The sequence below is a fragment of the Panthera uncia genome (assembly GCF_023721935.1).
Source record: "Panthera uncia isolate 11264 chromosome B3 unlocalized genomic scaffold, Puncia_PCG_1.0 HiC_scaffold_1, whole genome shotgun sequence".
Classification (NCBI taxonomy): Eukaryota; Metazoa; Chordata; class Mammalia; order Carnivora; family Felidae; genus Panthera; species Panthera uncia.
In genome coordinates, this window is record NW_026057582.1 from 84,796,607 (window position 1) to 84,814,785 (window position 18,179).

General features: G+C 39.1%; 1 protein-coding gene across 6 annotated transcripts in view; it reads left to right on the plus strand.

The window, feature by feature from the left end:
* The window catches only part of STARD9 (StAR related lipid transfer domain containing 9), a 120,486-nt gene that overhangs the window by 48,217 nt on the left and 54,090 nt on the right, over positions 1 to 18,179 (plus strand). For 4 of the 6 annotated variants that reach the window (XR_007453802.1, XM_049613455.1, XM_049613458.1 and 1 more), the window contains exons 4-9: positions 187 to 303; positions 4,003 to 4,035; positions 4,124 to 4,185; positions 5,960 to 6,072; positions 16,057 to 16,126; positions 17,759 to 17,831. Coding sequence is in view for 5 of the 6 variants with exons in the window: in XM_049613455.1 (XP_049469412.1) it covers positions 187 to 303; positions 4,003 to 4,035; positions 4,124 to 4,185; positions 5,960 to 6,072; positions 16,057 to 16,126; positions 17,759 to 17,831 (468 nt within the window). In the remaining variant the exon portion in view is untranslated. The other 2 variants (XM_049613457.1, XM_049613459.1) reach the window with 2 other exon arrangements.

Sequence of the window (18,179 nt, forward strand, 5' to 3'; positions counted from 1 at the left end):
CGGTTTTCTGGGTTATTTAGGCAGGTGTAGGTGGAATCTAAGTGATCAGCAGGACGCGCGGTGAGCCCAGCGTCCTCCTACGCCGCCATCTTCCCTCTCCGACATTGAAAATTTTAAAATGATATGGTCCCTCAATATGCTATGGGAAGGACTATAGTGACATGCTTTTTACTTTTGTTGTTACAGGTGTTCCAAGATTTGGGAACCGAAGTACTGTCTGGAGCTGCCAAAGGCTACAACATATGCCTTTTTGCCTATGGGCAGACAGGCTCTGGGAAGACATATACCATGCTGGGGACCCCAGTGAGTGTTGGTATTGAAATATATCTCTTTCTGTTGCCACAGCAAGCCTGAATCTCAAATGTCCTTGCTACTGAGAGCTAGAATATGAATTTAACAGTCAAGTTTAATAAGATTTAATGGGCTCTCTTCTGTATTAAGATTGGGTTTCTTAGCACTTTAATTGAAAAGTGAACTTTGAATAATTAGCCCTTCCTTATTAAACCTGAAGAACCTTAGAATTTTACAACTCCCTTTGATGAAGCAGACCTTGTCAGTGCTGAATTTCTCATATCATTTCCAAGTTCGTCGCTTGAAGCTTTTTAACACCTTAGGAGTGGATGAGACAGACTGAATCTTAAGTGCTGCCTAGGGCTGTGCAGAAATGGGGCTATGTGTTCCATCTGAGTGTTGGAGAGAAGCAGGAGGACCAGCTGCTGGGATGGAACTTTCAGAAATATGAAGGACTTTTGAGAACCTTCCTTTGTCATGGAAAATTGGGAGGGTAGAGGTCCTTAAGCACACCTCTGTTTTATGTTTAGGAGTACCTTGGTTAGTTGAACTGGTGGGGCAGGTGGCAAATAACACTACACATGGACATTATCTGGGACATTATTCCTTCTGAAAGATTACCCCCCAGGGGTGTCTGGGTGGCTCAGTTGGTTGAGCATCTGACTTTCGCTGAGGTTATGATCTCACAGTTCGTGAGTTTGAGCCCCATGTCGGGCTTTGCACTGACAGCACAGAACCTGCTTCAGATTCTCTGTCGCCCTCTCTCTCTGCCCCTCCCCCTCTCTCATGAGCATGCTCTCTGAAAAATAAACATTATTTCTTATACCGTACACAAAAATAAACTCGAAATGGATAAAAGACCTAAACATAAGAGAAAGCCATCAAAATCCTTGAGGAGAAAGCAGGCAAAAACCTCTTTGACCTTGGCCACAGCAACTTCTTACTCAACACGTCTTGGAGGCAAGGGAAACAGAAGCAAAAATGAACTCTTGGGACCACATCAAGATAAAAAAACTTCTGCATGGGAAGGAAACAGCAAGACTAAAAGGCAACCAACAGAATGGGAGAAGATATTTGCAAGTTACATATCAGGTAAAGGGTTAGTATCTAAAATCTATAAAGAATTTATCAAACTCAACACCCCAAAAAAACAAATAATCCAGTGAAGAAATGGGCAAAAGACATGACACTTTTCCAAAGAAGACATCCAGATGGCCAACAAATACATGAAAAAATGCTCAACATCACTCATCATTAGGGAAATGCAGATCAAAACCACAATGAGATACCACCTCACACCAGTCAGAATGGCTGAAATTAACAACTCAGGCAACAACAGATGTTGGTGAGGATGCAGATAAAAAGGAATCCTTTTGGACTGCTGATGGGAATGTAAACTGGTGTAGCCACTCTGGAAAATAGTATGGAGGTTCCTCAAAAAAATTAATAGAATTACCCTGTGACCCAGCAATTGCAGTACTACGTATTTATCCAAAGGATACATGTGTGCTGTTTCAAAGGGGCACATGCACCCCAATGTTTATGGGAGCACCATCGATAATACCCAAAGTATGGTAAGAGCCCAAATGTCATTGACAGATGAATGGATAAAGAAGATGTGTGTGTGGATATATATATATATATATATATATATATATATATACACACATATACACATATACACATATACACACACATACATACCACACACGCACACGATGGAATATTCCTTGGCAATCAAAAAGAATGAAATCTTGCCATTTGCAACAATGTAGATGGAACTAGAAGGTATACTAAGCAAAATTAGAGAAAGACAAATATCATATGACTTCACTCATGTGGAATTTAAGATACAAAACAGATGAACATAAGGGAATGGAAGCAAAAATAATATAAAAACAGGGAGGGGGACAAACCATAAGAGACTCTTAAATATAGAGAACAAACTGAGGGTTGCCAGAGGGGTTGTGCGTTCGGGGATGGGCTAAATGAACAAGAGGCATTAAAGAAGACAATTGTTGGGATGAGTACTGGGTGTTATATGTAGAGGATGAATCACTGGATTCTACTCCTGAAATCATTATTGCACTGTATGCTAACCAACTTGGATGTAAATTTTAAAAAAGAAATTAAAAAAAAAATCCAGCTACCATTTTTTTTGTAGAAATTGGGAAGCTAATCTTAAAATGCATATGCAAATTAAAGGGTCTCAGGACGTTTTGAAAAAGAACAAATTTGGAGGTTTCATACTCCTTGACTTCATCATTTACTAGAAAGATAAACTAAATAAGATTGTGTGGACCTTTTATAAGGATTGACATATAAATCAATGGAAGAAAATAGAAAAACAAACTCTTAAACTTTCCACAAGTGTGCCAAGACAATTCAATGGGCAAAGAATAGTATTTTCAAAAAATGTTGCTGGGACAACTAGATACACTCATGCAAATGAAAGATGCTAGAACTCTACCTCATAACTACAAATAATTCAACATCATTCATAGATCTAAATTTAAGCGTTAAAATTGTAGGGTTTTTTTGGAAAACAAAACAAAATAGAAGTAAATCATTGTGACGTTGAATTAGGCAATGACTTTAGATATACTGCACCAAAATCACAAGTGGCAAGAAAAAAACCCCCAGATAAATTGGACTTGCTTAAAATTAAACATTTTTGTGCTAAAAATAATAAAGTAGAAAGACAACCTAAAAAAAAAAAACATTAAAAAAAAAAGATTACCCCTGCTGCCTTGGGCTCAGCTCATTGCTACTATGTCTGTGGTTTAGTGTGACTTTATATATTTGAAATTAAGAGAAAATGCTGACTACACCACGGGTATAAAAGCTTTAACCTACATACATGTTAACAATGGGTCTAAAATGAAAAAAGAAGCTACTTTTCCCTAAATGTGTGCTTTATTTTATTTTATTTTTTAATTTATTTATTTTGAGAGAGAGAGAGTGTGTGAGGATGGGCAGTGAGAGAGGAAGAGAGAATTTCAAGCAGGCTCTGCACTGTCAATGAAGAGCCCATCATGGGGCTGGATCCCACGAACTGGGAGATCATTACCTGAGCCGAAATCAAGATTCAGATGCTTAGCCCATTGAGTCATCCAGACCCCCATGTGTATTTTATTTTATTTTTTAATTTTTTTAATGTTTATTTTTGAGAGAGAGAGAGAGCTCAAGCAGGGGAGGGGCAGAGAGAGAGGGAGACAGGATTCGAAGTGGGCTTTGCACTGAAAGCAGTGAGCCCAATGTGGGGCATGAACTCACAAACTGTGAGGTCATGACCTGAGCCAAAGTTTTCATTCAACCAACTGAGCCACCCAGGCGCCCCCTAAATGTATATGTATAGTTCTCTATGTGTAGGGATAGAAGTGTTTTGGGAGGGCCTGCCGTGGTAAATAGGTTTATCCAAGAAGGATGTAATCTTTATTGCATGAAAGCAGGTACCTGTGTTTGTTAGCTTCTCCACTCTTCCTTCTTACGGTGGTGATCTGCCTCTCAGCTGGTACATTCCTCCCGTGAGTGTCTCCTGAGAGTACAGGCAAATAGAATCTTCTACATACTTCCAGTGAACCTGCCTAAAACGAAGAGGTAGCACAGGGAACCCATGTGCCCATCCCCCTGCCAACCTTGGTTCCTGGTTGTTGTGGGAGAGCTTCACTGTAAGTGAACAGTAATGCTTTCCTTTCTTCTCTTCTCTAGGCCTCTGTTGGGTTGACGCCACGGATATGTGAGGTATAGATTCTATTTTGACTAGATCCTCTCAAAGTACACCTCCTTTGTACACTCCCTTCAGTGAACTCCAACCCTCTGGTTTGTGCAGGGTCTCTTCATCAGGGAGGAAGACTATGCCCCACTGCCTTCCTCTTGTAGGATAAAAGTAAGGTAAGAACCTGTCAGGCCCTAGGGCCTAAGATATTTCCGTTTCTACTCCAAATTGTAGCATGTTCAGCTGTCCTCTCTTTGCTTCAAGAGTCATCTAGAGGGATGGAGAAAAGTCACAGCAGAAATATTTTGCAGTATAGAGTGATGAGAAACATACTTAGATCTTTGGGTTGTAGGAATCTTAATTCCTATCCCCAGGCTTAAACAGGTGTTTTCTGTGGACCAGCTTGCCCTGGCTATCTGGGTTCCTTTTCTTCACTTTCCTTACAGTTTAACACCAGCTGTTGGAATTTCTCTTGCAGCTCCAGTAGGTTGTTCTTTGGGTCAGTAGTTCCTAAGCTCTAGTTCCAAGACAGTGCTGATTACTCCCATATGAAGTTTTAACCAGCCTGTAGCGAAAATGTTGGTGCAAGGTTACCAATTGCCCTTAATTTTTGGTATTCTGTTTTTTTGGTGTTCAATGTCCTTTTTAAAAAACATGAGACATAATTCATATACCATAAAATTCATGCCTCCAAAGTGTATAGTTCAGTGATCTTTTTTTTATATTTACAAGGTTGTGCAGTCATCCTTACTAATTCCAGAACATTTCATCATCCCAAAAAAGAATAAATGCCCTTTTTAAAAATTAAGTGATAGTGAACATTATTTATACATTTTTTTAAGTTTCAAAGTAAAATTTTTAGACATGTATATGTGTGTCTGTGAACATGTACATATTTATTGGCCATGAAATCTGGGAACCACTACTCTGAGAGACATCTGGGATTCCTGTGTCCAAATCTGGGAAGGTTAAGAAGAAACAGTTTATAAGAATGTGCATAGTGTTCAGCTCTGATCTGGAGCCTTTTTTTCTGGTCACTGGCTTCACAGGCAAACATCTGTGTTCTGATGAGGAAGACCTTTCTGTGAGGTTTGTTTTCTTTTCTTTTTTTTTTTAATTTAATTTTTTATTTATTAAAATTTACATCCAAATTATGTTTTCTTATTTAACAAAATCTTTGCTGATTTTAATTAAGAGTTGTAGCTATTTTGTTATTATTTTAAAGATTTTATTTTTAAATAATCTGTACATCCAGCGTGAGGCTTGAACTCACAACCCCAAGATCAAGAGTTGTATGCTCCACCAGCTGAGCCAGCCAGATGCCCAGCTATGTTGTTATTTTGAAAAGGAATGAAATGCTAGTAGATACCTATAAGATACAGCATATGTTAACCAGAATTGCTGTGTATAAAACAGGTGAAATGAGAATTGTCCTACTTAAATTAGGGGTAGGGACCAGAATCTTATTCATTTAACTGTCCTCATTGCTCAACACTGGCTCTCAAGATGCCATCACAGAATAATAAGAGCTCAAAGATCATATTTGAAAATCACTTAAGAAATAAGCCTTTAGACTTTGCGGTATGGTGGCCTGATCAAGATAAAGGCTGGTGGCAGCATCCTAAAACCATGCTGAAATAGCCTCCTGAAGGCTAAATTTGAGTCAGCGCTGACATTGTAAACCTAAGACTGTCAAGTGATGACAGCTAACGCTAGCAGCACAATTGTGCACATGTAGAAAGAGACTCAGTGGGGCTCCTTGGCATGGCCAAGGTCTTAGAGTGTCAGAGGTAGAACTGGATCAAGAATTAGAACCTTCTGATTCTTGGCTTAGTGTTTCCCCTACTTTTTTCCAAATCTAATATGTTGCCTTTTTTTCACAATGTAATTTTGAAAAGATGTCCCCATTTTTCAAAATGTAATTACGTGCTTTGTTCTACATGTCTTTAGTTTTCTGGAAATCTATAATGAACGAGTGCGGGATCTGCTGAAGCAATCTGATCAAAAAAAGTCCTACAGTCTGCGGGTCAGGGAGCACCCAGAGATGGGGCCCTATGTACAAGGTGAGCCACTGTGGTCCTGGAAGTCTGAGACCAAACTGAATTCTGAGAAGCTTTCCTAATGGTCACTGATTCATATAACAGATGTATAGTGAATACTTACTATGTGCCACCTGCTGTACTAGATGCTGGATATATAGCAATAAACAAAAAAGACAATCCTGCCCTCAGAGGCAGGCTTACAATCTTGTGGGGGGTGAGGCAGAAAACAAACAATTAAAGTAGTGATAAAAAGCTAATAAAAAATAAATAGATGTCATGATGGAAAAGAGCATTGGGCAGTGTAGGCAGTCCATCTGCATAGCGTGGTCAGGAAACACTTATGTGAGGAGATTCAGAAGCCAGTCACGTGAAGAATGGTGTAGCAAGGGGAAGAGTGACTCAGGTAGAAGGAGCACCATGAGCAAAAGCCCTGAGAGAAGGGCTGGGTGATTACAAGGAGACCGATATGTCTAAAGCATGGTGGATGAGAGGGAAAGTGGCATGGTATAAGGTTGGGTCTGTGGTGCCAGGTCCAGCAGGGCCTGGACTGACTCCCAGGTCAGGCATTCTCCTTTTCTGAGTACTTTGTCTTCCACTGGTGGTGATAGGGAAATGAGGAGATGTCACACATAGCATGGGTCAGAACTGCTTCCTCATTGAGTGCTGATACTTGGTGTTTGGTACCATTTGTCTTATTCCATTAGGCTAGGTCTTAATATTAAGTAGAAACAGTTGTGTTCTTTTGTGGAGGAAGTTTTTACCCTTTCAGGCCGCTATAAAAAAATAACACTCAAATTCTATGCTCCTATTCCTTCAGAGATATGCTAATTTAAATCCTGACAAAAGAGAGTTATATCAGACATCAAGAGTTGGTCTCTTCTTTGACCAGGGCATGACCGGTGGAGGTGTACCAGTCACTGATTCTGCTACCTTTGTCTTTTCCCAAATGTTCCATCATAAACAGCAGCCTGGAAACAACAAAAATGCCATTTGCTTTCCCAAGAGCCAGTGGAGTTTACTCTGTAAAACTGTGTGGATATGTATTTCTGTGTAAAACAATACTTTGAGGGCAGACCAGGAGTTGATGCAGTAGTGTCACAGTTTCTCACCTTTGTGTTTTATTTTAATGTGTGTGTGTGTGTGTGTGTGTGTGTGTGGTGGGGAAGTAGAGGAAACCTCAGACACAGTCCAGGTGTTCCCATTGCACAAAGGCTAAAATGAAGCTACAAGAAGCTAGGGGATATTCCCAAATCACACAGCTCACTGGGGCATGGTTGGAACTGGGAACATTGCCTAGAATAGGAGGAGATGAGTGGGACAGAATCCTGTACATCAGGGAGACCTGTGATCATAGATTCTTTGATTGGCATTGCACCTGAAACCCGGAGAAGGTAGGAACTTATGCATAGTCATTCAGCTTGGGTCATAAACCCAAGGTCAGTGACAGGAACTGGACTGAAATCTCAGGGCTCTTTTGGATACCTTCATGGAGTGAACCCTCAGGGGGAGGGGGGATGGTTGGTAGGAAATAATTCTAACCCAGCAAAAAGTCTCTTAGCTCCTTTGGGTTACATGTTTCTTTTTTTTTTTTTTTTAATTTTTTTTTTTTTTTTAACGTTTATTTTTGAGACAGAGAGAGACAGAGCATGAACGGGTTAGGGGCAGAGAGAGAGGGAGACACAGAATCTGAAACAGGCTCCAGGCTCTGAGCTGTCAGCACAGAGCCCGATGCGGGGCTTGAACTCACGGACCGTGAGATCATGACCCGAGCCGAAGTCAGATGCTTAACCGACTGAGCCACCCAGGCGCCCCTCCTTTGGGTTACATGTTTCTTAAAGTTGATTGGCATTTTCTCAAATCATGACAAATAAAGGTCAACATTCCTCCCATTTCTCAATGAAGGAGCCTTGAACTTAAGTTGTACAGAACCAGCCTTGGAAGCTAAGACTCTGAATAGTCACACTGAACTATTATTCCCCTTACTACTCTCTGATGGCATTACAGCAAACTTTTTACTTTTAGTTTTTTAAACATTTGCTTTCTTCATTTATTTACATTATCTGCCTACCTGCCTGCCTATATACGTGTCTGTGTACCTCCATCTTTGGGCTCATACATTCTGTGAATGTGATTCCAAAGTGGAAAGTGGTTTCTGCTTTGAAACCAATTCTCTGGGAATTTATTGAGTACCTACTAGATGCCTATACTATTCAGGGTGCCATAGGAAATATGAAAATATAAGAACTTACACTTCTAGTTCAGAATTGTGAGCTGAAACTTGAGAGTTGTCTAAATCAAAGGAAAGGAAGGGGGTAGCCCATTACCTTCCATTAAAAAGTTTATTAATTAGATGACAGAGTAAGTTCAAATCTGAAACGTACAAAGTTCTGCCCAAAGCACACATCAGAGGCTAGTGGTTATAGGGTCTGAAGTATTATCTAAGTGAGAAAAGGACAGTATTATGTTTTTGCCTTGGCCTTTATCTTAACATAAAGGGATAAGGTGCAAAGTAGAAGGTGTTGGAGGTAGGTAATTGGGTTTCTGAAAAAAAATTTTTTTTAATATTCTATGTGTTCAATCTACATGTTTGTTTTTTTTCTTTTTAATTCTTTTTTTAAAAAAATTTAATTCTTAAACCTTTTTTCCCCTTGCCTTTCTGCACTTACCAGGACCTCTGGTACCATATTAAATTAAAGTGCTAGCAGTTTTTAATCTTGTCCCCAGAGGAAAGCTTCAACATTTTACCATTAGGTATGATATTTGCAATAGTGTTTGTTTTTAATAAATATTCTTTATCACATACTTATAAAAATATAGCAAAAATATAGGACCAGGTTTTTAAAAAAAATTTCCAATCTATGGCAAACCAAAACCTTGATAAAGTAAAGATGAATTAGGGGTGCCTGGCTAGCTCAGTTGGAGGAGCATGCAACTCTTGATCTTGGGACTGTGAGTTTGAGCCCCACCTTGGGTGTAGAGATTAAAAATAAAATCTTAAAAAAAAAGATGAATTACTAGAAAAATGAGAAAGACATCTTGATTATAAGCTCAAATTCTTTTTACCAATTCAAAAGATATAAAATCATTTTTCATATTGTTATAAAAGTTCTTAAAACTCTCATTTCTGTTTCTGTCTCATTACATACCAGTAACAATTTGAGAACTGGCCCCAGTCTTTGGACCAGATTTGAGAAACATTGCCATAGCAGATTAAGGGAATTCTCTTTTTTTTCTAAAAGTTTTACAAGAGTTTTTTTTATTTTTTATTTTTTGAGAGGGAGAGAGAGCATGAGCGGGGGGGGGGGGGGGGGGGGAGGGAGAGGGAGGGAGGGAGAGAGAGAGAGAGAGAGAGAGAGAGAGAGAGAGAGAGAGAATGAATGAATCCCAAGCAGGCTGTGATCCGCCAGCACAGAGCCCAATTTGGGACTTGAACCCACGAACCATAAGACCATGACCTGAGCTGAAACCGTCAGATGGTTAACCGAATGAGCCACCCAGGCACTCCTAAATTTTTTGTTTTTTAACTTTGAAACAAATTAAACTTTTTAAAAAGTTGCAAGTACAGTGTAAAGACCTTTTTTTTCTTGAACCATTTGAGAGTGAATTGCGAACCTAATGACCCATCTCCCCTGATTATTTTAGGGTATTTTCCCTCCATTCCTCCAAATAGGAATGTTCTCCTGTATAATCACAGCACAACCACCGAAATCAGGAGATTAACTTTGGCATGTTACTACCATCTAATCATTAAAACCCATTTAAGTTTCCCTAACTATCCTGATAATTGCCCATTTGAGAATCACAGATTGCATTTAGTTTGTCTCTCTGGGACTCTTTAGTCTGGAAAGTTTCCTTGGTCTCTCTTTAACTTTCATGAACTTTGACAGCCATCAAGTAGTATACAGTTTTAATGTGCCCCATTACTTATGATATTTAAGGTGATATCTGCCAGCCTTTTTCACTCTGAAATTGCTATTTTCCTTTTGTGATCAACAAGTATTTGTGGGGCAGTACTGTGAAATCATGTACATATCCCATCGTCATCTAACTTTCAATTTATTTATTTCAGTTTAGATTCATGGTTTCCTATTTTATCCAATGGGTTATCTTCTTTTTTTTAATTTTTTTTTTCAACATTTTTTAATTTATTTTTGGGACAGAGAGAGACAGAGCATGAACGGGGGAGGGGCAGAGAGAGAGGGAGACACAGAATCGGAAACAGGCTCCAGGCTCCGAGCCATCAGCCCAGAGTCTGACGCGGGGCTCGAACTCACGGACCGCGAGATCGTGACCTGCTGAAGTCGGACGCTTAACCGACGGTGCCACCCAGGCGCCCCTGGGTTATCTTCTTTTACTGTGATTTTTTTATTTTGATGCACTCAGGAATCCTCTTTGAGTACGCTTCTGTGACATTTTGACACATCACTGTTATTTTTTTGAGCATCTCCTTGTTTTCTAGCACAGAGATATTCCAGGCCCATCTACTTTCTTTGCCTCAGTCTTGGAATCAGCCATTTCTCCCAGGAGTCCTGTTCCTTTTTAGTGGAGAATAATATTTAGAAGCTAGGGTCTGGGTGCTATGTATGCCCAAATGTCCCTCTGAGTGGACAGAGCTAAGTAATCTGTGTTCACACCAGTACCTTTAATTGCAGTCCAACACAGCACAGTTCGTTCTGGATTTCTCTCTTTCCATATTTGTAATTCCTTTATCTAACAGGGGAGATACTTCTTTGATCTACCTTCCTACATGTGATCTGTCTCCTTGCCATTGCTGTCCTCTTTCTCATGTGGGTGTCCACCTCGTGCACATGCTGGGCTTCTTGAGTCTGCTGTTTAATGACCCTTTATCAGTTGTGGATATTTTTTAGTCGTTATTTATTCTAATATTGCTTTTTTTCCACTCTTTTCCTTCTATAACTCCACTTACAGGTATGTTAGACCATTTCCTTATCTGTGCTATGATTTTTACCCTCTTGTCTATATTTTTTATATTTTGTCTTTCTGTGCTTTATTTTGGGTATATATGATTCTGACCTATGTTTCTACTCACTTTTTTTTTCAGTTGTATCTAACCTGCTATTAAGCTTAGATATTGAATTCTTATTTTCACTGTAGTACTTTTTATTTCCCAAATCTCCATTTGATCCTTTCATTACAATTTCCAGTTTTCTGTGAAGTTTTATAATCTTGCTTTTAGTTCCTTGAAAATAGTAAGCAGAGTTACTTTAAAGTTACCATAACCCCAAGGTCTGAATTTTTCTTGCATTTATATTGCCTATTATTATTTTTTTAAATTTTTATTTAAAAAAATTCTTTTATGCCAATACCATGCTGTCTTGATGATTACAGCTTTGTAGTAGAGGCTAAAGTCTGGGATTGTGATGCCTCCTGCTTTGGTCTTCTTCAATATTAATTTGGCCATTTGGGGTCTTTTGTGGTTCTATACAAATTTTAGGATTGCTTCTGCTTCGAGAAGAATGCTGGTGCTAGTTTGACTGGGATTGCATTGAATGTGTAGATACCTTTGGGTAGTAGTGACATTTTAACAATATTTATTCTTCCAGTCCATGAGCACAGAATGTTTTTCCATTTCTTTGTATCTTCAATTTCTTTCATAAGCTTTCTATAGTTTTCAGCATACAGATCTTTTACATCTTTGGTTAGGTTTATTCCTAGGTATTTTATGCTTCTTGGTGCAATTGTGAATGGGATCAGTTTCTTTATTTGTCTTTCTGTTGCTTCATTATTAGTGTATAAGAATGCAGCTGATTTCTGTACATTAATTTTGTATCCTGCGACTTTGCTGAATTTATGTATCAGTTCTAGCAGACTTGGTGGAGTCTATTGGGTTTTCCATGTAGTAGTATGTCATCTGCAAAAAGTGAAAGCTTGACTTGATCTTTGCCAATTTTGATGCCTTTGATTTCCTTTTGTTGTCTGATTGCTGATGTTAGAACTTCCAACACTATGTTTAACAACGACGGTGAGAGTGGACATCCCTGTCATGTTTCCCTCAGGGGGAAAGCTCTCAGTTTTTCCCCATATTGGATGATATTAGCTGTGGGCTTTTCATAAATGGCTTTTATGATATTTAAGTATGTTCCTTCTATCCCGACTTTCTCGAGGGTTTTTATTAAGAAACGATGCTGAATTTTGTCAATGCTTTTTCTGCATCGATTGACAGGATCATATGATTCTTATCTTTTCTTTTACTAATGTGATGTATCACATTGATTGATCTGCGAATGTTGAACCAGCCCCACAGCCCAGGAATGAATCCCACTAGATCATGGTGAATAATTCTTTTATATTGCCTATTATTTTTGCTGGTTTTCATTTATTTATTGCCAGATCTACTTGGATGTTTGGTTTGTTACAATTTTGTGCCAGATAGTGTTGGCTAAATTTTTTTCTAGAAATAATTTGAAGGTGTAGGACAATGATATCTTTCTATGCAGAAGACTTCTCTTTATTTGTCCAGGTTTCTGCATATGCTAGTGATCCAGAATCACCTCAGTCCAATTTAAGTTTTGGCAACGTTCAAAGCTGCGTTGCAAACCCTTCAAAGGCTATGTACTTCTAACTCTTTTATTCCTGTGTTTTAGCCCTTTGGGTTTCCAGCTCAAGTGGTGTTCTATAGGGCAACTGTGGGTGGGATCTGGACTGCAGTCTGGGTTTCTCTAGACCAGTGAGGTTGTCAAGGGAACTGCTCTGAGTCATATCCCCTCAAGATCTGGCAACTGACCTCAGAGGAAAAGTGTCCCCAGATGCTGGCCTCTTTTCTCTGGGCTTCCATCTTCGCCCAGTATATGGCCAGAAAATTTTTAATATCTGGGTATCCCTCTGTGCCTCAAAAAGTATGTCTTTAATATTACTTGTCCAGATTTTTCTAATAGTTTGTACTGGAAGGATTGATTTGTGTTATCTCACTTACCATTACCACAATTTTTAAAACTTTTTATTAGAGAGAATTTTGAACACACACAAAAATAGGCTAATATAATGAACCCCCATGTATTCATCACCCAGTTACAATAATCATTAACCCCTGGCCAGTTTTGCTGTACCTATATTCCTGTCTACTTTCCCTCATTCTGTGTTGTTTTAAGGCAAATTGTGTATGTCTCATCAATTCGTCTATAATATTTTAGTATGTAGCCCTAAAAGATAAAGATTAAAAAAAAAACATAACCATAAAACTAATTATAACATCTAAATAATAATAATTTCTTTTTTATTTATTATTTTATTTCATTAAAAAATCTTATTTTTTATTTTTTATTTTTATTTATTTATTTTTAATTTTTTTTAATGTTTATTTATTTTTGAGACAGAGATGACAGAGCATGAACGGGGGAGGGGCAGAGAGAGAGGGAGACACAGAACCGGAAGCAGGCTCCAGGCAATGAGCCATCAGCCCAGAGCCCGACGCGGGGCTCGAACTCACGGACCCCGAGATGGTGACCTGAGCTGAAGTCGGATGCTTAACCGACTGAGCCACCCAGGCGCCCCAAAAATCTTATTTTTTAAATTTTAGTTTATATCCTGTATAGTTAACATACAGTGTTATATTAGTTTCACATGTACTATATAATGATCCAGCAATTCCATACATCACCCAGGGCTCATCATGATAAGGGTACTTACAATCTCCATCACCTATTTCACCCATCTCCCCAACCACCTCCCCTCTGATAACCATCAGTTTGTTCTCTATAGTTTAAGAGTCTGTTTTTTTGTTTGTCTCTTTTTTTCCCCTTTGTTCTTTTGTTTTGTTTCTTAAATTCCACATATGAGTGAAATCATATGGTGTTTGTCTTTCTTTCTTATTTCACTGAGCATTATACTTCTTAGCTTCATCTATGTTGTTGCAAGGTTTCATTCTTTTTTTCTTTTTTTAAATTTTTTTTTTAACGTTTAATTATTTTTGAGACAGAGAGAGACAGAGCATGAACAGGGGAGGGGCACAGAGAGAGGGAGACACAGAATCCGAAACAGGCTCCAGGCTCTGAGCACAGAGCCCGATGCGGGGCTCGAACCCACGGACTGCGAGATCATGACCCGAGCCGAAGTCGGATGCCCAGGCCACCCAGGCGCCCCACAAGGTTTCATTCTTTAAAAAAATTCTTTTAATGTTTATTTATTTTTGAGAGAAAGAGAGAGAGAGAGAGAGAGAGCATGAGCAGGAGAGGCAGAGAGAGAGGGAGACACAGAATCCAAAGCAGACTCCAAGCTCTGAGCTGTTAGCACAGAGCCCGACCCAGGGCTTGAACTCATGATCTGCGAGATCATGACCTGAGCTGAAGTCGGATGCTCAACCAACTGAGCCACACAGGCACCCCAAGATTTCATTCTTTTTTTTATGGCTGAGCAATATTCCATTGTGTATATATATATACACCACAATTTCTGTTTGTTTGTTTTTTTGAGAGAGAGAGAGAAAACAAGCAGGCGAGAGGGGCAAAGGGAGGGAGGAAGAGAATCCCAAACAGGCTGTATGCTCAGTGTGGAGCCCAGCTTGGGGCTTGATCCCACAACTCCATGTTCATAACCTGAGGTGAAATCAAGAGTAGGATGCCCACTGACTGAGTCACCCAGGCGCCCTTATACCACAATTCCTTTATCCATTCGTCTATCGATGGACCCTAGGCTGCTTCCATATTTTGGCTATTGTAAATAATGCAATACACAGAGGTGCATATATCTTTTCAAATTAGAATTTTTGTGTTCTTGGGGCCCCTGAGTCACTCAGTCGGTTGAGTATCTGACTCCTACTCAGGTCATGATCTCACATTTGGTGAGTTTGAGCCCCACATTGGGCTCTGTGCTGACAGCTCAGAGCCTGGAGCCTGCTTCAGATTCTGTCTCCCTCTCTCTCTGCCCCTCCTCTGATCGTGCGCGCGCTCTCTCTCTCTCTCTCTCTCTCCAAATAGAGAAACATTAAAAAAATAAAAAATAAAAAAAAATTTTTGTATTCTATGAGTAAATAGTGGAATTATTGGGCCATATGGTAGTTCTATTTTTAATTTTTTGAGGAACCTCCACACTGTTTTCCACAGCGGCCACACCAGTTTACATTCCTACCAACAGTGCACGAGGGTTCCTTCTTCTCCATGTCCTTGCCAACACTTGTTATTTCTTGTGTTTTTGATTTTAGCCATTCTGACACGTGTGAGGTGATAACTCATTGTGGCTTTACCAATAATTTCTTAAAATAAAGAAATCCAGGCAGTGTTGAAATTGCTTTGCTAATTTGTAGCCTAATTGTATTCAGCAATGAGCCAGTGAAGTTACTTTTTTCCTGAATCTCTGACTCAGTTGTGAAGGCACTTTTTGATTTGGTCACTAACGACCCATAAAGACTTGCATTCATATCCTTAAGCTCCTCTTTACCTATCTAAAGCCTACCTATTCTGTGACTAAATTCAAGTCTCACTTCCTTCATGGAGCCTGCCCTGGCCACTCCTCTGATCGCCTTAGCATTTATTATCTCTTCTACTCCTATGGCATTTGGCCATATGGTTTTGTATAGTATAACTTCTTACGCTTGTAAACTGTGTTTGCATAGGGACATGTGTACTGTATGTTTTGCATGCCAAATTGAGTCTGCCGTCTGGTGGGGCACATAGCATCTGTTTACCTCAGAAATTTTGTGAGGGCCAAATGTGAGGGAATATAAAATCTTTTCTTATACTCTATGTAGCTAAATTGTAAGGAATTGCTGTTGTTTTTGTTGTTGTTAGCAGAACCACTGTATGAATTCTAGACTATATTTTCTGTGAGGGCAGAGACCTGTGGTTCCAGAGCCTATCATAATGCCTGACAATAGGCTTCCAATAAATATTTGTGGATTTAATTTATTATCTTAATGAATTTAGTCAAGGTCTCTTATTCTTGTCTATCAAATTATATAAAATAGGGTAAAGTTAATGACCTACAGGAAGAAGTTAAACTTTATCAAACATTTTATTTATTTTGCTTTTTCCTCCCTCACAAATCTGATAGGTTTATCTCAACATGTAGTTACCAACTATAAGCAAGTAATTCAACTCTTGGAGGAGGGAATAGCAAACAGGTAACAGGTTTATTTGTTGCTGTCCTTCTTTCAGCCTCATTCTTCTTTCCTGTGTTCTCATCTCCCTTTTGGAGTATATGATTATACTTCTCTCTGTAGCTTCCCGCATTCACAATCAGGAGACCTTTCTCAGAACAGTAATGTACCCAGCGGAAGGGGCAGTAGCTAAGATTTCATGCATTTCTCACTAGTCGATAGGCTGGAGTTTGTTCTGGATATAATAATATTAGGCAGTAAGCCCAGAGTTACTCTGTGCTTTGTCTTAGAATACACAATTTTTGCTATTTTGACTAAAGAAAGATTCTTGCCTGCATTGTTCTTTCTGTAGGCTTGATAGAGATAAGAACCAGTATAGTTTAAAATGTTTCAGAAAACCATTTTTCTTCTAGTTTGATATATTTGTAAAGGATACCTAAAAAAAGACTGTTTTGAATCTGCTATGAATAAGTGCTGTCGACTCTCCTAAAAGCTATTGTAAGATAACATTCCATATTGTTGGTTACTAGGAAATACTGAGACTGTTACTAGTATATGCCTGAAAGAACAGACTTTTTTACCTGGGAAAAATGTTGGGATTTAGTCTTCTATTTACCCTATTAATAGCATGTCCAAGTTAATTGACCATAAAAGAATAACTTTATTTTTTAATTTTTAAATGTTTTACTCATTTTTGAGAGCATGCAAGCAGGGGAGGGGCAGAGAGAGGAGGACAGAGGATCCGAAGCAGGCTGTGTGCTCACAGCTGCGAGCACGATATGGGGCTTGAACTCACAAACCCTGAGATCATGACTTGAGCCGAAGTCAGATGCTCACCTGACTGAGCCACTCAGGGGCCCCAAAAGAAGAACTTTAAGTTTGACATTCTACTCCTTAGGTTTCATGGAACTATCCTGGAGGACCTTGACTCTGGTCTTCAGGATACCCTGTGTTCCTTGATTTTTAAGTGTCAGGCTTCACTTTTTCCTCTTTATCCTTGAATCATGAGACCTGTCTTTGGAGTTTGACTCTTCTTCCATTCTCCAGCTCCTCTGAGAACAGAAGTCAGTAAGATGGTCTTAAACTGAAACATGATTGACTTAGATTTAGATGAAGGGAAGACTCTTCTGTCTTTAAGGATTAATATTTCAATGAATTCTAAAGGAGGTTATGGATTCCACCTTGCTTAAGTATGACTTTGACATAATTCAGGATCTCATTTCAAATCCCTTTCTGACACTACAGCATTAATATTTAGTGTTTAATCACATTTTACTTTTTCTTTGAGGCTTCTCCAACAAGCTCTCTATTTCCTCTTGTTTTCTTTAAATGGGTCTATTTTGGGGATATTCTTCCAGGTTGGCGACACTCTAGTATTCCCCTTTTCAACTCTGATTTTTGCTGCTTTTGCTTAAAAATGTCCTAATGTGGTTTAATATGATGCTACACTGCCTTTTATTCTCAGATATCCATACCTAGAATGCTGCTTCTGCCATCTTTGGACCACTCTCCTAACTAAACTGGACTAAATATGGATGTTTTGTGATTCTCACCTGTGAACCTCGACACTAACACTTCTTGTGTTCCCCATGGATTCTTAAGGATCCACCGTGCGTAAACAATACCTATCCTAATTGTCTTCCTTTATGTACACAGAATCACAGCAGCCACTCATGTTCATGAAGCCAGCAGCAGATCCCATGCCATCTTCACTATCTACTATACACAGGTTGGTTACCCCTTTATTTGCTTAGATCTCTTCCTTTCTCAGGCCCTTTTGACGGCTTTCTTGTCTTTTCTTACTTCTTTTCCTTTCTTCTTACCTTTCCATTTACAGGTCCTTTACTGTGATCTAATGTCACAAGGAGGACCTACATACAATCTCCTAAGCTCTACACCAGAAAGGGTAGAGGCAGTTTCATAAAAACTAATCAAAATATCTTCAACTTATATTTACTTTTAACATTTCAAAGCACTTTTACATCTATGTGATCAATATGAGCATTTAAAACAAGCAAGGGGCACCTAGGCGGTTCAGTTGGTTAAGTGTCCAACTCTCGATGTTGGCTTAGGTCAT